The sequence below is a fragment of the Microplitis demolitor genome, chromosome 1, assembly GCF_026212275.2.
Source record: "Microplitis demolitor isolate Queensland-Clemson2020A chromosome 1, iyMicDemo2.1a, whole genome shotgun sequence".
In the NCBI taxonomy this organism is placed as follows: domain Eukaryota; kingdom Metazoa; phylum Arthropoda; class Insecta; order Hymenoptera; family Braconidae; genus Microplitis; species Microplitis demolitor.
Window position 1 is genome coordinate 1576862 of NC_068545.1, and position 18854 is coordinate 1595715.

The 18854-nt window shown below is 30.1% G+C and overlaps 4 protein-coding genes across 6 annotated transcripts; 2 read left to right on the plus strand and 2 right to left on the minus strand.

The window, feature by feature from the left end:
* The first annotated feature begins 1467 nt into the window (after positions 1–1467).
* Positions 1468–6527, plus strand: LOC103569291 (mucin-5AC). Of its 3 annotated transcripts, none has more exons than XM_008546521.2 (6): positions 1468–2249; positions 2731–2882; positions 3020–3266; positions 3513–4639; positions 4704–5005; positions 5193–6527. In XM_008546521.2, the coding sequence occupies exons 1-6, from the start codon at positions 2189–2191 to the stop codon at positions 5263–5265; spliced, it is 1962 nt and encodes a 653-aa protein (XP_008544743.1). In that variant the 5' UTR covers positions 1468–2188; the 3' UTR covers positions 5266–6527. The 3 variants fall into 3 exon arrangements, with proteins under 3 accessions (XP_008544743.1, XP_053593676.1, XP_008544750.1); XM_053737701.1 differs by having other exon boundaries at positions 3522–4639; XM_008546528.2 differs by having other exon boundaries at positions 3525–4639.
* Positions 6528–9267: 2740 nt separating this feature from the next.
* On the plus strand, positions 9268–12180 carry LOC103570225 (recQ-mediated genome instability protein 1). Its single transcript, XM_008547893.1, has 8 exons — positions 9268–9689; positions 9902–10045; positions 10144–10347; positions 10430–10587; positions 10677–11418; positions 11479–11802; positions 11882–11977; positions 12049–12180. The coding sequence occupies exons 1-8, from the start codon at positions 9576–9578 to the stop codon at positions 12178–12180; spliced, it is 1914 nt and encodes a 637-aa protein (XP_008546115.1). The 5' UTR covers positions 9268–9575.
* Positions 12181–13802: 1622 nt separating this feature from the next.
* On the minus strand, positions 13803–14592 carry LOC103570218 (uncharacterized; the record flags this gene model as incomplete). The annotated part of the gene is made up of 4 exons (XM_008547881.1): positions 13803–13868; positions 14168–14291; positions 14370–14448; positions 14532–14592. Coding segments are annotated over 4 exons (330 nt in total), but the record flags the coding sequence as incomplete, so codon positions are not given.
* Positions 14593–14814: 222 nt separating this feature from the next.
* LOC103569280 (calcium uptake protein 1 homolog, mitochondrial) lies at positions 14815–18805 on the minus strand. Its single transcript, XM_008546511.3, has 9 exons — positions 18561–18805; positions 18075–18360; positions 17623–17779; positions 17277–17436; positions 16520–16557; positions 16342–16456; positions 15984–16261; positions 15573–15915; positions 14815–15081 (listed from the first exon to the last, which is right to left on the minus strand). The coding sequence occupies exons 2-9, from the start codon at positions 18332–18334 to the stop codon at positions 14933–14935; spliced, it is 1500 nt and encodes a 499-aa protein (XP_008544733.1). The 5' UTR covers positions 18335–18360; positions 18561–18805; the 3' UTR covers positions 14815–14932.
* Between the last annotated feature and the right edge of the window lie 49 nt (positions 18806–18854).

Here is an 18854-nt window from a genome sequence, read left to right on the forward strand (position 1 = left end):
CGGCGACCCAGCAACCCACGATCTCAGAAATAATACGCATTTGTTGATACACTTTCTCGTCCTCATCCAAGGCCGAGTGTGTGCCGTTAGTGATAATGTCTTTTAAACGTTGGAACATAACTTCCGCAATGTCTTTGAATTCTTCTCGAGGTAACGGGCATTCCCATTGAAGAATACTTCGCACTAATGCTTCTGCTAATTTATATTGACATAGAACAGCATCTCTATCCAAGTCTTCACTGCTGTCTGCTACTGCTTTTATCGCTTTACCGCGACACACTATTGTTTTTAATTTATTCTTCTTTTTCTTCTTACTCGTATCGAAAAATAATTCTTCTGCTTGTCTAGAAAATTATTAATTAATTTATTTATTTATTTTATACTGTAGTAGGAAGCTGGAATTAATTACTCTGGGCTCAGAGAATCTTCGAACTCCAAAATATTTATCAGACGATCGATTAACGGAGCTGGTAAAATTTTTCCGCGGTCTTGCAGAGTAGAAATTATCCGATGACGAGGCGGTTCTGATAATTTATCTCGCACTAGAGTAACGCGTTTGTTTTTTTCATTTTTAACACAAGGCGGAGTGCGTATGCGCCTGAAAAAAAAATTTATTTATTTTGTTGGATAGATAATGAGTAAATATTGAAAATTAATTATTCTTAATTACCGCGGGGCCGCCAATAAATTTATCCAGTCTTCTCTGTCCAAACACTCACGTGGTATCACTCTTCTAGATTTATTTTTAGATCTCAAACTGTCAGGCACTAATTTTGATATTTTATTATTAGATTTTTCATCGATTATTCCTTTCTGTACTTCTTCTTCCAGAGATTCTTTTTCTATTTCCGCTTCTTCTTCATTCTCCATTATACTGTATAATTTTTATATAATTTTTCAACAAGAAAAAAAAAAAAAAAATAATGACAGTAATCAATTCAACTCATGACAACTTTGAAAAGGTTAGAGTTCATTATTTTTACCATCTATCTATTGACACTTCAATTTCTTTTTTATGAGAAATTAATGCGTCAATTTTAATTTGACAAATTATTTCTTAATTTAAATTTTATTTTATCCGCCATTAAATTTTTATGATCCTGGTTAACAGACAATTAAAAATTTAAGAATTTTTCACTTCAAAAAAAAAAAAATAAAAATATGAACATTTAGAAAATTAAAAAAACTGTAGATGTAATTTTTTAAATATATTTTTTTTTTATAATTTATCATTTAGAAAAAAAATTCAAAAATTATTAGACATCTAACTTCAGTATCATAAATTTTTTATTCAATTAATTTTTACTTTTTAAATTTATTCAAAATTTCAAATTAAATTTTCAAATATATTTATTTTTATTCCTTTATTTTATGAAATCCATAAAAAATTATTTTTTAATTAATTTCATTAAAAAATATTCAAAATTAATTAAAAAATGAATTTTAATAAAATTTTACTACAAAAAAAAAAAAAACACCATTAATACGCGGGACTTTTAAAATTCAAACTTGCGCGCGCTATCTAGCGGCAAAATTCAAAAATCATACTATTGGTTATTGGCTCATGACGTCAGAAACTCACACGAATTTACAAACTCAGTGTGCGAGATTGTGTAAACAAGACTGGGGCACACACACACACCCACATATATATAATATACATATATATACATATGACAGCACAGAATGAAGGAAGGAATAGAAGTAGGGCTGTGCTGGTTCTATTATAATCTGCTGCTAGCACTCAGCTACTAGACTTAACTCATATTTATCCGCGCATTTATAAATCGATTATTATTATATATTTTAAGCCACTTATTATTGTTACACTGTGATCTAAATTTACCCATAATGATTAATTAATTAATAAATATTACAGATAATAAAAATAATTATCTGAAATAATTGAGTGAATTTCATCAATAACATCAATGGAGCAGTCGAGATGTTAATGCGTTTCTGAACTCACTAAATAAAACCGATTGATATGTGAATGGCCAGTGAGAAGTGATTGTTAATGTGCTGCACAAATTATTTTTTATCTCATGTTTCTCCATGTAAAATAAATCAACAGCAAGTAGTGCTGCTGTCAATGATGACAGAACTCTGCTGGAAATGAAGCAACTCGATGTCAGGGTGTTATTATTTAAATAAAAGTTTATGACTATCATGAGATAACGACGTGAGAATGAGATTTAAAGGATGTAACCTATTTGGTTATACTATATTCATAATTTTACATCTTTACGGTATATTTTTCTCATAAATTATTTAAATTTTTATGATACTGACGTTAGCTGACGTATAATCATTTTTGAATTTTTTTAAAGACCATAAATTATTTAGAAATAATATTTTTTTTTAATTCTACTTATAAATTTTTCTATTTTCTACATATGCAAATTTTTAGCTTTTTTTTTTTTGTCATTTATTTGTTGAAAAAATAATTAGAAAATTTTTAATTGTCAACTTTAAAATCATAAACTTTTGTATAATATTGAAATTAGTTGACGTCTAATAGTTTTTGGAGTTTTTTTTTAATATTTCAAAAAATTGCACTTATAGTTTTTTAAATTTTCTACATGTCCATATTTTTAGATTTTTTTTCTTTTTTAATTAAATGTAAAAAAAAAAAATCCAAAAACTTTTAATAGTCTGCTAACATCAGGATCATTTGTGTAGGAATGAATTTTTTTAAATTTGCTGATAAAATTTTTTGATAATTTTCAGATGAAGTCGAAGGAGGAGGAGGAGTATGCAAAGATCTGCAGGGTCAGACTTATGACAGTGGATTTTATTACATTCCAGAGCCTTGTACACTTTGTGTATGCGATAATGGGAATCCCAAGTGGTGCAAAGCTGTCATTTGTCGGCTGTCGCAGGTATTTAAATAAACAACCAGCCTATAGTTTGTTTGGTTCAGTTTCATGTGCAGACAATTGTCTGGCTGGTGATGAGCGTAATGAGTAACATGTGCAACATTAAATAAGTATTTATTTATTTGTATTGTGTTCAATAGAAATCGATACCTAAGCAGGACTGCAAGTCATTCAGAATTGGAACACCTTGCTGCGAGTTTATCTGCTTGGATGACACTCTGTCGTCAGTGACGAATGACAAGACAGATGGAATAGAGGGTAATAATGGTGACTCGAGTGCCAGTTATGATCTAGGTTTGAGGCTGGTTGCTAGCTGCATCACGGCTATTCTCTCCCTGAGTCTCCTCTTTTTTCTTATCCATCGATTGCGACAGAGAAAAATACGAGGTGAGTAAAGAGGATAAAGATTTTATCGCTTGCTCTGGGGCATGTATGAGAAATACTTATAGATAACTACGGATAAATTTTTCTTGTTTCAAAATCTACGGTCTTGTGCTAACGACAGTCAGCATTTTATTTTACTTTATAATGCCCTAGTAATTTCCGTTAGTATTTCTCATACAGGTAATCAACACTAACACTAATTAATTACTAACAATAAATGTTAATGATGTATTTTTGTCAATAAATAAGTTTGCATAGCAGGCAGACAGAACCGAGAGCTAACGGAAGAGCAGCGTAGTCTTGGAAGTATGGGTTACCTCGAACGTGGAGGGCTGCCACATGGAATGCAAATGGATGAAATGGCTTGTGGAGGTGGTTACTCACTCTGGAAACCCCCGGGTAATTATTTTCCACGTGGAGAAGCTCCGCCGCCTTACGAAGAAGCTGTGGCAGCCGCACGGGCCGAGCAGGCTCTGCTGACAATGAACCCAAACGCTTTGTCATCTCTGAATCTTCCAACTTCGTACCTCACAACTCAGCACCACTCAATGTCTGCGGCCATTCCGACGCAGAATAATTTACCAGCAAGTGCACCAGCTCCCGTGGCATACAACGCAACAAGTCCATCGTCTTCTGTTAATGCCAGACAAATGAACCCCAGCCAGCACCCGTGTCACCAGCAATTACTTCCGCCCACAGATGAAAATATATCTGCTGGCTACTACAGCGGTTCCGCGGTTACAAATTTTAGTGTTGAGACAAATATTTATGAAAATACTGTCCCGGTACCGGTGCCAGTGTCCATGACAAATCAGCAACGTTCTCCAGAACATTCCAGTGTTACTCACAGTACACACAATACTCATACTCATAGTACTCATGAGCCGACGCCCTTACAAAGCTACCGCGAGTCTCTGCGTCATTCAGCGCTACCTCGACAAGGTAGTGCGTTTACCATTTCAGCGACAGTGCCAAATCCAAATACTATATCAACACATCGTACTATTCCGCGTACCTTAACTACAAGTAATGCTAAATTAAGACGTGATTTTGTTAACCATCAGCAGCCGACAGTCTTGCCGATAAATACCAGCACGAAGGATGCTAAATCTACGGAACACATTCCTAGACCTACAACATCTTCGCTAAATACTGCAAATGTTAACACTAATGTCAATGTCAATGCAAGTGCTAGTGCTAGTGCTAGTACTAATAATTGCACTAGTGCTAGCACTAGCAGCAGTAGTAATGACAACAATTTGTTGTTAATAAACAATGGACATGTAGAAACACGTGGTGATAACCAGCAACGACTTGCTGCTGAACCCTCTTCGGAGGCTAAAAATAATTTTACTACGCCTGCTCGTGATAAGGCGGTAAGTTATTTAAAATTTTGAATTTATTATGAATTTAAAAATTTATAATTGTCATTTTTTTCAGCCATCATTAATGTTTAGCAATAGCGCTGAACAAGACGGTAGTTTTGATTCGGTAACGTGTACATGTAGCTCCCAAGTCCTTCCAACGTTGCACGACGACACTGACGACTATCGCAGTGAGTGCGAAAATTGTAAAAGTGCAACTGGTTCGCGCTATTATCTAGACAATGAGGATGAACTAGTGACATCGCCACATGAAACGATGACACTTCACAGAAGACCTGAAGAAACTGCCGCAAGTATTACACCTCAGTATTACAGGACTTCATTGACACTGCCAACGAGTACTCGCCAGCGTACTAGGTAATTATTAATTATTAAATTATTAATTAATTAAATCTATTATCGGGTTGATTGATTTTTAAGTCAATGCATTTGACACTGGGAAATTTAATTAATTGATATTTAATGAGCGGCGACGTGAAAAAAACTATAGCTTACTTTGTACTTTTTTTTTTTTTATGAAACTTTATTCGTTATTAATTTTTAGGAGCACTGGCGGCCGAGGTAATTGGTTTAGTTCTATGCCAGAAAGTTCAACAGAATCTTCCGATAATGATTAAAAGTTAACTGAAAAAAGTCTTAATTATATAACTTTTTTTTGTCTCCAATTTACTGTGCGATGTTTTTGTCAACCTGATTATTATTCTGTAAGTATTAACGAGATATACATACATATAATTAATAATTAATAATTACAAATTAAAATTGACATTTCATGACTGCTAAATTGACGGATTTAAATGACAAATATTAATATTAGAGGACTTAAGATTTTTTTTTTCTTAAAAATATCAGACATTGGGTAATAGTCTGGAATCACGACTGGTCATATGATGTCAGTCTTCTTTTTACCTGCATTGAAATTAATTCCAATACTCCTTAGTCAGTTGAAATGAACCGATTTCAGTCAAAAATCGGGTTTGAAATCATGCTAAAAAATTTGCGGAGTGAAATTTACTTCAAGAGGAGTTTATTTTATTATTAAAACTCCGAATCGGAGTAAATGCGAATTTGAATAAAACCAAATACCAAACTCCAGTCCGTATGCGTACTGATTTTATTCTTAAACTCTGTACTCCGGTGACGGAGTGAATTTGAATTTAAATAAAATCCGTAATCACTCCGAATCCACTCCCGATCAGAGTGTAATTTTCTTTCAGCCATAAGTTTACCAGCATTGATAACACAGTCTCTAATTTCGTCTGTCCCGAGACATTTAAATTCAAAAATTAAATGTAAGTATTAAAAGAAAAATACTGAGGATCTTACCCTCGTTTTATGAGTCAAATTTTTCCATAGTAAAGCTTCCGTATAAAAATTATCTATATTTTTAATATTACAATAAATATGACCAGTCGTGATTACAGACGATTACTTAAAATTTAAGTAAAAAATGAATTACCGAGTGGGTAATTGGAATAATTGTATTTATGATTGAGACTTTGTTAAAAGTAAATAATAATAATAATAATAATAATCAAACTCGGTATTAAATTTTGCGCACAAAAAGTCGATGAATATGAATATAGATATTTAATTATAACAATATAATAATTATAATAATAATAATAATATAATAATCACGGACATGAATTATTATTATTAAAAATAAATAAATGGATAATAATAATTTAATTATTATTATTATAACGTTCGAAACAATAAACTCGTCTGATAAAATAAAATCACCATCAAACGGAATATCATAGATCTTACTTATGGATAATTATTAATTATTAATAATCTTTAATAATTAGATATATTATTATTATAATTACATATAGAATTTTATTTATTAATTTTTTGACAATTATTTGCTCGATAATCGTAAGCCATTTTAAAAAATTAAGTTGTTGATTATTAAATAAATGTTTACTAGTTATTTTTTATTATAATTATTGAATAATTATAATTTATAATAACAATAATAATAATGCCAGTAGATATCTCGAGTTACCAATGAAATTGTGAATTAAATATTAAATCGTGTTCCAAACTAAAGATTTTTATTTTAACTTATTTTGTTGTAATTAACAAATAAATAATAACGTATAATAAACAGTAATTTTAAATTAAGTAACTGACGAATACCAAATGCAATACAGTATTAATTTATCAATTGTAATCATCGATTTTAGTACTCGCTGATTATTTTTTAGTAAAAAATTTAAAGTTACTAAAGACATCTAGTGACAAATTTTTACCATCCACATTTTTACTGTGGAATAAATTATCTGATGATTCTTAACAAATTTGGTCATATCTGATAATATTTAATTTCATATGATGATATAGGAAATCATACATCATATGAGTATTTTTTTTCTGAATAACCTTAAGAGGTAACGGTAATAAATTTTTGATTCAATTTAATTCACTTTTAAATTAATAACTCCAATTAATTCAATTAGGACTTAAGGATGCTGCGTAAGCGCATCGATTAGAACTAATTTACTAAATCTGTCTTAATTAGACTTTTTAATCAGATAAAAATTGAAGGCCTGAAAATGGAGAATCTTAAAAATTTTATAGAACTTTAGCAAAGAGTTAACAATTTTGTAATTTCAAATTTTAAAATTTATTATTGCCGCGAAAAATTTTAAAAAATTTTTATTTACTCTACAAGTAAAGTAAGAGACCCAGTACCCGATCACTCATGTATTTGTATATTTATATTTACTAAATTTAACTAAATATAGACATACAAATACATGAAGTAATCGGGTACTAGTTCCTTGATCAGGTACTAGTTCTCTGATCGGGTTCTAGGTCTTTTACCATACATCGAAAATTGTTCCATTAACTTTTCAAAGTATGAAAAAGAACACGTACCGTTAGCTCTAATTTAAATAAAAATCTATTCAATGGTAAAAATTTAAAAACTTACTAGATGTCATTTCAATACAAAACTTCCAACATAATTTTTACTAAAAAACTAAATGCGAGTATAATTACTATGAAGAACCAAAAAAAATAATATTATAAATAACTATAATACAATACAATACAAAACCTAAAACACAATAAATATAAACTGTTAATATGTATTTGTCATATACTATTTAAAGAATGGTGATATGTAAAACAATTATTACTTTTTTTAGTTAATTACTATTATAATTACCATTAATCAATTTTTATTAACATAATGTGTCTTTATTTTTGATACTACGCTCTCTGTTTTTTTAATCGACATTTTCAATCAATTATCAATGATATATCTCACTATTTATATTTTAGTTTTGACTTTTTATGTACGACTTTTAATAATGCGACGTTAATTTTAATTATAAAAATCAAAAAGTTTTTTAATTGATTCATGTAATGAATACACTAACGAAACTAATTAATTGTTTTAAAATTAAAATTTATAATTATATCCAAATGAATGTGTCACGTCAACAGTTTATCATTATATCAATAACGTTTATCTTTAAATAATAAGTAATTATAATTAACTATAACATTAATAATAATAATAATAATAAAATGAACAATAACAATAATCCAATTGTTAATTTTTATTATACACTTGTATGTTACTATTTTTTTTCTGTTAATTAGTGCATGCACTAAAATTTTATTTTTTATATTTTATACTTTGTTTTATTATCTGTATGTATGGTTTTATTGTTTATCAGTTACTTTTTTTTATTGTAATTATAAATTTATTGAATAAAAAAATAAAACTAAATTTCAAAATATTTTATTAATTTTAATCAAAACATTACTCAATTCCCAAATTACTTTTTTTTTTTTTTCAAATCATTAATCTTTTAATGATTAATTCTATTAAATAAATAAGTGATTTAATAAAATTTTATAGAACTCAAATTTTTATTAATTATTTTCATTATCTGCGCGGCAAATTTAAGTATTTGAAGGATAAATTATTAGAAATTGGAGAAAAATTATAAGTTTAAGTAAAATGGCGGCAAAATATGATAGAATAATATTAAAAAAAAAAAAAACACTTGAGTGTTTGAACAAACCTTGGCAGGGAAATAATATGCAGAAGGGTATTCTAATACACTTGGAGATTTGAATTAAATTGCTCCGAGTGTATTGCAGCTAAACAACGTCACTTAACTGCTATTTCCCCACCAGACGATGCCAGATGATTTGGATCAGGAACTTGGAAGTTGTCAGCATCAGCATCAGCAACACTTTACACTAGCTCTAAATACTTTGCATAATTTACATTTTACAAACACTGCACAATTTAATTAAACAATAACTATGAGCAACATATTTTATGGATAATTACACGACGTAACTGCAATACTGTGTTTGAATTCAAACATAAAGAAGGATCTGGACTACTGCTGCCATTATCGATGATGCTAACTGCCGCTATCGAACCGTCAGCTAGTACAAAACAATCGATTTTGCGATTCATCGACCACTCGCACTTTAACAAAAATTTAAACGCCGAATTCAGTGACGCGCAGTAGCACCAACTTGGCGCGAAATTTAAAAATTGAAGTTAAATCAATTTATTAAAAATTATATGTATTAATAATTATATTAATTTGGATGCATTCGGAAATGATCTAGTTGTAGTTCTCGCTTTATGACAACGCTTGGCTAGAGCTAGAGTTAAAGCATTTCCGAATGCACCCTATATAAATGTCATGTATATATTTAGATTTGTTACTTCAAAAGGGAGAGGGTAAGCCCTTAACTTTGAAAATGGCGCGCTTTTTTTTTTATCCGTGTTTACTAACAACTAAAAGCGTGTGATTGTTGCTGCTCTTCAATATAAAAGCCATAATTGTATTTTTTACATAAGTTTAAATTAATATATGATCTAATTATCTTATTTAATAATTAATTTAAATGATAATATTTTCCTATAAAAAATATAAAAATGCCTTATAATTTTGATAATGTGAGAATCCAATTACATGCCGAGCATTTTATGATGAATGATTGTTGGTTAAAAGACTGTGTTGATTATTATACAACAGAAGTCAACCCACAAGTAAGTCATTAATTTATTTATTTAATGATAACAATCAATTATTCAGTGATTAGTTTATTTGAAAGTTCATTTTAAGGTTAAACCCATTCATGAAAATGAAAGGAGTAGGCTTGAAGTTTTTTAAAATGTCTCTTTTTTATTTTTTTTAAATCATGGTACGTATGGTATTTTAAGTATCAGTTATTTACAATTATTTTATAAATTGAAAACAGGCTGTACAAGCAGAAATCGTAAAATTTGTCAAGGATCAATGGATTTTAAGCGATTTGCGAGAAATAAATAACCAACGGGGATGTTTACCAAAAAATCTTGCTCAGCAAAAAGTCACATCATTGCCGGGAGTTTACATTCTGCAGGTAAATTTCTTTTATTTTGAATTCTAATCAAAAGTAATCATGACCGCCTAGAATCTAAACTATAAAATATGATAAATTAATTTTATTTGCTCTGACAGGTCGAGAAAGGGTACGACATATCAACATCTAAATACAAACAACTGGAGAAGATTCGTAAGGTTTCTAGTGAAAATATCGAAGTGACAGAGAACGAAAGAAATCCCTCATGGGAGCCCAAGACCAAGAGGATGATGAATTTGTACCTGACTGATGGAATCCAAGATGTCACTGCCATTGAACACAAGCCTATACCCTTTCTCAAGGTTCTTTTGATTTATTTCTAGACAAAAATCACAGGAGTTCAGTTTTTTTAATAGTATTTCTAAAAATAAAACTTTTTTACAGGATCACATTCTGCCAGGATACAAAATAATGATCAAAGGACCGGTTGTCTGCCGCAGATCTGTAATTATGTTGGAAAGTAATAACTGTTCACATGTGGGTGGTGAAATAGAAGCTCTGCTGATTAAAAACGCAACTGAAAATGTCCTGGCACGTGCTCTGTAAGTATTTTATCACAGAAATTATTTATTCCATCCGTATGTTTTAATGATCTTTGATTTTTTTTATAAAATAATTATTTCAAATGCAGAAAAGTTGAAGAAAATCCAGATCCGTACAACGACAAGCCAAAAGATGAAGGTGATAATGAACTTAAATTACTCGACGAGTACATGGACATCGATATCGACGCACTTGAGGAGATTGAAAAAAAGTATGGCAGTAAAACTGATGCCAAGCCTCCTTCGACAAAGAAAACTCCAAGCAACCCCAGCAGCGGATCCAAAAGGAGAGAGAGTGTTATGCTTGACAGTCTCCCTGTTACTTTCGACACAATTCCAGAGATTGAAAATGATTTCGCTGATGATTTCGATGATGAGTTTATTGGAATTGATGAAACAAATTTGAACGTCGTCGGCAGTAGTGACAGCCCAGCTGCCGAACCAGAAAATACGAAAATTATTTCCACAGCAAAAAAAGTTGAACGTTTATCGTCTGTCGATGATTTTCCAACTGACTTAGACTTCGACGACTTTGAAATTGATTCCTTGGATATTAAAGAAGAGATGAGCAATAAAATCAAAGAAAATACGTTTGCTAATGCTAGAAGTAGCGCAGTTACTAGTAATATTAAAAGTAATGCGACTGTTAATACCAAAAGTACTTTTAATTTTAAATTATCAAACAGTTCTAGTAGTAAAGCTACAGAAAGTAGCGAAACTTCTGTTAAAACAACTGATAAAATTCAAGCAGTTCCGTTATTTTCTGGTAGCGTAGTAAGTCGATCTCCAATGAAAAATGATAAAGTCAGTCCTTCAAATCAAAAAACGACAGTAAGTCTGGAGATGAAAATAATTATTCAAGGTATTGATTTATTAATTTTATTGTTGCAGAAACCGTTTGCTACGCCATCAAAAAACCCACCAAAGGCTGCTAGGAAAGAAACGCCCAAGACAAATCCGAAAAATGAACGAAAAATCACAAACTTTTTTGAAAAGAAATTATCTGATGAAAAAAAACCAAGTCCTCCTCCAATAGATAGTTATGATTTGATAAAAGATATTGAAAAAATAATGCCCGTTAGTAAGGAAATGGATAAGAAAATAAAAGGCACTATCGTATCGCTTAAGCAACTCGAGAAAAGGAATTCTGATTGGTACTTGGAAGGAGTTGTTTCTGATAATACCGGAAGTATTAGTGTTGCTTTTTCACCATCGGTAATTATTTTTTCAATATTAATAATATTACTAATTTTTTATGATGGAAATAGAATTTTAATTGACTTTTTTTATGTAGATATTGAAAAGACTAATTGGCTTTAGTCTGTCCGAATTTTCAGCGATGAAAAAATTAAAGAAGACAAACCCCGAAGTCGAGAAGGAATTGAGACAAGTGAGTAACTTATTTTATTTAAATAATTCAATTATGTGATACAGTAAATTTATACTAATTATTGTTATCAGGGACTACGTGGAGCTGAATTTAAACTCAGCAATCTCCATTCATTATTGAAGTGTAAACTATTACCCAATAATCCAGTTTTACATGTCGATTCAATGATTGATTTAACTGGAGGTCAAAGAAAAGAACTTTAGTGTTCATTTAATAATTTCAGTAATTATTAATATTTATTTGTTCTATTAATTAATGTTATTTAAAATAAAATATATTTTGTAATTTTCTAATTGAGTTTTTTAAAGTGCGCCTGCAATACTTTTTCAAAAAGTTAAAAAAAAATTATAATTTGTTTGCACCGGCCAGGAGTCGAACCTGGGTCACTCTTTACTAATGTAGGTGAGTATTCTACCGCTAAACTACCAGTGCTACTCAACACATAGTTTAATTTTATAGTTTAACTAAAATATAATGACAGCCGAATTCCTTTAACTCGTCAGTCACTCTTCGGAGGAGCAGAAATTTTCTGAAAATTCTGACTTATCGAATGTCCCATTAGAAAGAAAACTGCGGATACGCTTATACATCCATATATGATGCATATATAAATACACAACATATACAAGAGTATAGCATTAGATGGGAGAACGTAGCTCGTAGTAGGGGTCAAGATTGAGAGGAAGTTCTGATGTATTGGAATTTAACTGTACGAAAAAAAATTTATTGATTGCACCGGCCAGGAATCGAACCTGGGTCTCTCTCGCATTTATTATTCAAGACAAGTATTCTTCCATTTAACTACCAGTGATATTTCACACCGGCCAGGAATCGAACCTGGGTCACTCGGTTTTATAATAGATGAGTATTCTTCCACTAAACTACCAGTGCTATTGAACGAATTGACGTTCTAGATCATTTATAATATAACATTACAATAGAATTTAATTAATAAGGAAAAAATAATATGCACCGGCCAGGAATCGAACCTGGGTCTCTCTCGCATTTATTATTCAAGACAAGTATTCTTCCACTTAACTACCAGTGATATTTCACACCGGCCAGGAATCGAACCTGGGTCACTCGGTTTTATAATAGATGAGTATTCTTCCACTAAACTACCAGTGCTATTGAACGAATTGACGTTCTAGATCATTTATAATATAACATTACAATAGAATTTAATTAATAAGGAAAAAATAATATGCACCGGCCAGGAATCGAACCTGGGTCTCTCTCGCATTTATTATTCAAGACAAGTATTCTTCCACTTAACTACCAGTGATATTTCACACCGGCCAGGAATCGAACCTGGGTCACTCGGTTTTATAATAGATGAGTATTCTTCCACTAAACTACCAGTGCTATTGAACGAATTGACGTTCTAGATCATTTATAATATAACATTACAATAGAATTTAATTAATAAGGAAAAAATAATATGCACCGGCCAGGAATCGAACCTGGGTCTCTCTCGCATTTATTATTCAAGACAAGTATTCTTCCACTTAACTACCAGTGATATTTCACACCGGCCAGGAATCGAACCTGGGTCACTCGGTTTTATAATAGATGAGTATTCTTCCACTAAACTACCAGTGCTATTGAACGAATTGACGTTCTAGATCATTTATAATATAACATTACAATAGAATTTAATTAATAAGAAAAAAATAATATGCACCGGCCAGGAATCGAACCTGGGTCACTCACAGTTATCGAGTTGAGTATTTTTCCACTAAACTACCAGTGCTATTACTGTACACAATTTATTTAATCGTATAAATTGATATGAAAGCTGACATCATATGAACAATAACACATCTTATCTTCTATGATTGAGATCCCAATAATGCTCGCCATAACTGCCCTCATTATTGCCCCATCGTACCTGAAACCCATAAATTTTTAATTATATCATTATAAATAATGATATTAGTCTTTAACGCCCGCGTTAGAATATCGTAAAACAAAAACGATAACCGCGTAATAAAAGTCTCGCCTGTCAGCGCATTTGTAATCGCGGGAAAATTTTAAACTTTTAATTCGAGATTTTCTTATATATTGACAAGTCCTGATTTTCTTAGACGGCAATCTCCGTCAAAACTACGACCTCGACGAGTGAAAGAATCAAACGTGAAAAAAACTCATAGCGCGGGTACTGAAAGATTAAAAAATTAAAAATCTTACTTTGCCTTGATATCTTTTATTTTCAATATCATTTTTTTCAAATCTTTGCTCCCATTTACTTGGAGTCTCAAACACATGACCGAATTCTAATTCCAGCGGCTTTGAATGCTCCATAAATATATCTCTATAAATATAAATATTAAATATAATTCATTAAATTATTCCCGCGGTTTTTTTAAAAAAAAATAAATTTATCACTTACTGAAAGTAATTTTGATTATTATAAAAATCATTTGCTGGTGTCTGACTATTGTCCTGACCTAAATTATATTTATTCGAGTCTATAAACAAAAATTTAAATTAATACGTAAATATTAAACACACAAATAAATTTAATTGACGTAATAAATAATTTTTTAATTACTTTTCGTCTTACGTAGCGATCCAGCCCGCACACTTGTCAAAATATTATCGTACGCGAGAATAATTAATAAAAATAATAAATTCATTTTTAAATTACCAAGTGACGTTTATTTTAAAATCAACTCAATTGATCTTGAGACAATCCAATATTTGTTATATATATATATATATTTGCTCAATTTAACTTTCTGTTACGCTCAAATGATCAAACTTTCACGAAAGAAAGTAAATGAAGTAAAAAAATAAATACATTTTTTTCTATTTCTATTGTAAGTTATATTTATTTGACAATTAAATATTAATACGAATATCACACGTTGAGATATATACAGAAATCATTAATAAATGTATTAGTAATTAATTTATAGATAAATAAATAAATATATAAATAATTAAATTTATTTATTTATCAAATGAATAACTATTTTTAGCACATTTCATCATTGACTGCATTAATTTTACAAATCCAGTGTCCTTGGGTTTCTCTAAGCCTCTCAATACTCGATTTTTCATTACTGCTACAAACTCGCGGTTACTCAACTGCCCATCCACTAAAAAAAAAAAAAAAGAAATTTATAGATATAAATTTAATGGGATTCTCAGGCTATATATCCCCCACATTTTTTTTTTTAATATTTAATGAACTAGAACTAGAACTTATAACCATATTAAAATTTTATAAATTAATTTAAAATAGGGCAAGTTGCAACTTCACCGAGATAGATTTAAAAAAAAAAAATTCTTACAGTTGACATCAATTGGGAGTTAGACGAAATTTGGAAAATGAATTTCAACAAAATCTTCATGTCAATTTTATAAGTCGAGTTTTCAAATTTTGTAGCCAAGCATTCATTTAAAAAATTTTGTTTAACTTCTGATTGATGACAACTGTCAGTGACAACTGATTCTTTAATTTTTTTGATTGATAAAATTTTGATACAGTTATGACAGTTATTATTGAAAATTTTTAAAAAGTGGAAGGGGACTGCCTAAGATTATCTTTAATTGAATAATCAATTGATAATTCAATAAGATTGCTTACAATTTTCATCAAAAATAGTGTAGACAACTTGAATAACATGATCACTCAACTCAACGTGTGCTACAGTACGCGCGACATGTTTTAAAGTCGCTTGATCTATTGACGCGCCGGCGATATGATAAAATGTCAAAGCCGTGTCAACGTCATTGATATTATTTAAAAAGTGAAAAAATTTCAAATAGTCTTCTTTGTTAACTCCCTGCGGGTTATCTTTGAATTGTTTTTTAACTCTCTTAATCATTTTAATTCTTTTATTTTCCGGATAACCCGCGTAAGCTAACAATAGTTCAGTGAAGTCCGTTTCCGTGATATTGCCATCGGCATCAGGATTCCGGCGTTCAAACTGAAATCAATTAAATAAATTTAAACTGATGTCTAAATGGAAAAAATTATACATGTAATTAATTTTACCTCAAGACTCAAAATTTCTTTTTGCAATTGTTCTTGAAAGTCGAGAAACTTTTCAATAGTCAATTTTTGATCCATGTTAGATCCGAAAAAGTATGTTGTCAATGCGGAATTCACGCCTTTGAAAGTATTTCCGGTGTTGGCATGATCGCGGTGACGATTTCCGATACTCGTTTGCTGTCTTATCAAAGTCGCCACTTTGCTGAATTCGTCAGAGTCAACGTCTCCGTCGCCATTAAAGTCGAACATGCGAAATGCGATTTCAAAATGTCTTCTTGATGCTATAATTCATTTTTTATTAATTATCACCGTTACCTCAAGCTTATTTAATGCATAAATATCAATGATCTTATATATTTACTTGAAAGAACAGTCAGTAAGAAAATGTAATCTGAAAAACTTATTAAACCAGCACTACCAAGTTTATAGAAGATACTATTTTCATCTAATTCTAATTCCAATTTATTATGGACACTCTAAAAAAAATTAATCAAACTCAATTATTAAATAATTAATTCATCAACTAATAACTCATTTACCTTCGGGTCAAATCGCTTGTATTGATCTAATCCCAAACCTAAAAACAAAATTTATTTTTTTTTATTTATTTCTGAACCATCAAAGAGTACCAAGATAGTAATCCAAACAAAAATATTTCCGGTGACATTTAATTATAGAACAGCTTCGGCCAATAAATTTTTTTAGCCAAATTATTTTTTATAATCGATATTTTTATTTGGAATTTTGCTTGGTACTAAAAAACAAAATGCACAATTAAAAAATAAATTAATAATTAAAATGGGAGGGAAAGAATAAATACATGAATGAAAATAAAAAGCAAAAAAGCATGAGACGAAAATAAACTGGGGAAGATAAAAAATTACCGTCAGGTTGTTTAACACCAGGAGTCATTGATCTCAAGAAGTCATCGGGCGTCATAAAAACCTCATGATGAGTGTCATTAATATAGACTTGAAGAGTTGCAAAGTAACGAAATACTTTGTCGGGAGTTGAGTAATGACGTATACGGTTTTCGTATTCAATTATCTTGATATTTAAGTCGCGGTCCAATTTGTTAGTCGCATGCAAATATAAAGTACTAGCAATTATTTTAGGGTGAAAAAAAATTACTCTAGCCCAGGCACCCACACAAATTGGCACGCAGTTAAATACTTGTAAGGAATAAAAATTATTGCAATTAGGAGTAGATGGTTAGTTAAAGATTTCAAGTTTCAGGTAATTGCCGATAGATTTTATTTTAATTAACGTGTTAGCGTTTTTTATTTATTATTTTACCGTCTGGTTGTTGCATGCCAGGTGTAATGGCTCTTAAAAAATCGTCGGGTGTCATGTAGATATCAGTACCTTCCAAACTCGTAATCTTTACTGTCGCAAAATAACGAAATATTTTATCTGGTGTTGAATATGCTCGCATTCTATTTTCGTACTCTATTATCTGCAAAATAAATTCTCAACTCTCTTAATAAACTTACCATTTGTTTATAAATTACATACTACAATGATTAATTAATTACCAGTGTTTATTTACAATTTATTAGTGTGATTGTTAATTAATTAAAAAAATATCGAGTAGAGTTAAGTAAAAAAAAAAATAATGAGATTTAAAAAAAGTAAAAATTACCTTGCGATCGCGGAATCCTATTTTTTGTTTCTTCTTTTTCTTCTTGGGCTCTGACTCCGATTGCTCGACAGATGTATTATTATTTTTGTCTTCATTTTCTTCCATCAACATTTCAGCGGCATCAACTGTGAGTGATTTTTTAATATTCTTGAAAAGTCTTAAATTTAAATATTTGAAATATTAATTTTTGAAAATATTATTGGTCTCGAATTTAAATTTTTATTCTGCCAAGGGATGAAACAAAACAATTTCAGACAATAATGAAGTCGACTGTAATTTAAATTAAACTTTAAGTCGTAAACAATTTGATATATTTGAATATTTTTTAGTATTGATGGCGGGAAAGAGTTTTAACTCCGGATAAAAAAATAAATAAATAAATTTTCAATCTTAAAAAAGTATTGGTCTGAAATCGATTTGCTCTTAGTGGCTAAACAGGCATCAAAACTCACTGTCTGTAGTTGATAAAAAGTCCAGTCAAAGAGAATAAAAGTATTCCCAGGAAAATAGTTCTAGCTTTAGACAAATCTCTGTTGATACCATGACCGAAATTTTTGAATTCCCGGACTGGAATCACTTGTTCCCGACGAATATTGTTATTATTATTATTCTTATTATTAAATTTACTGGGATAATTGTAACGTGATCTTGCAAATTGAGTGCAAAATATATTTTTGCTTATTATCAGGTACCGACTTTGTATGGACATCATTTTTATTATTTATTTTTTTATTGAACCTAAAAAATAAATAAGTTATGACAGGAGTCATCAGACATTTCATCATTTTTATATTTTCACATAAATCAATTTGATCTTAACATTTTTTCAAAAATTCTCAGTAATTTGTTGATAAGAATTAAGAAATTTAAAAATATCAGGTGTCATATTGAACTAAACAAATAATTAAGTTCATTAATGAAAATTTAAAAATACTCACGACAAAATTAATTACAGAAATAATTATTTTCCAAATTGTGGGGTTAAATTAACGATCAAGAAATCTTGGTAGCACTAAATTTTTTTATTGACTTAAATTTTATTGATTTAAAACTTTTTTTAAACTTATCGCCAAATTTTTTGGCATGTTCCTACTGGCACTTGTCATGGGGGACTACGTGCTCTTCCGCAGTTAGTTACGTTCTTAACTTTCTTTATTGTTCCAGAAAAACTCCGATCCTTGCAAGTCCTTCAACTTGAACAACAAAAAATATCATGCTTTTTTTCTTGATGT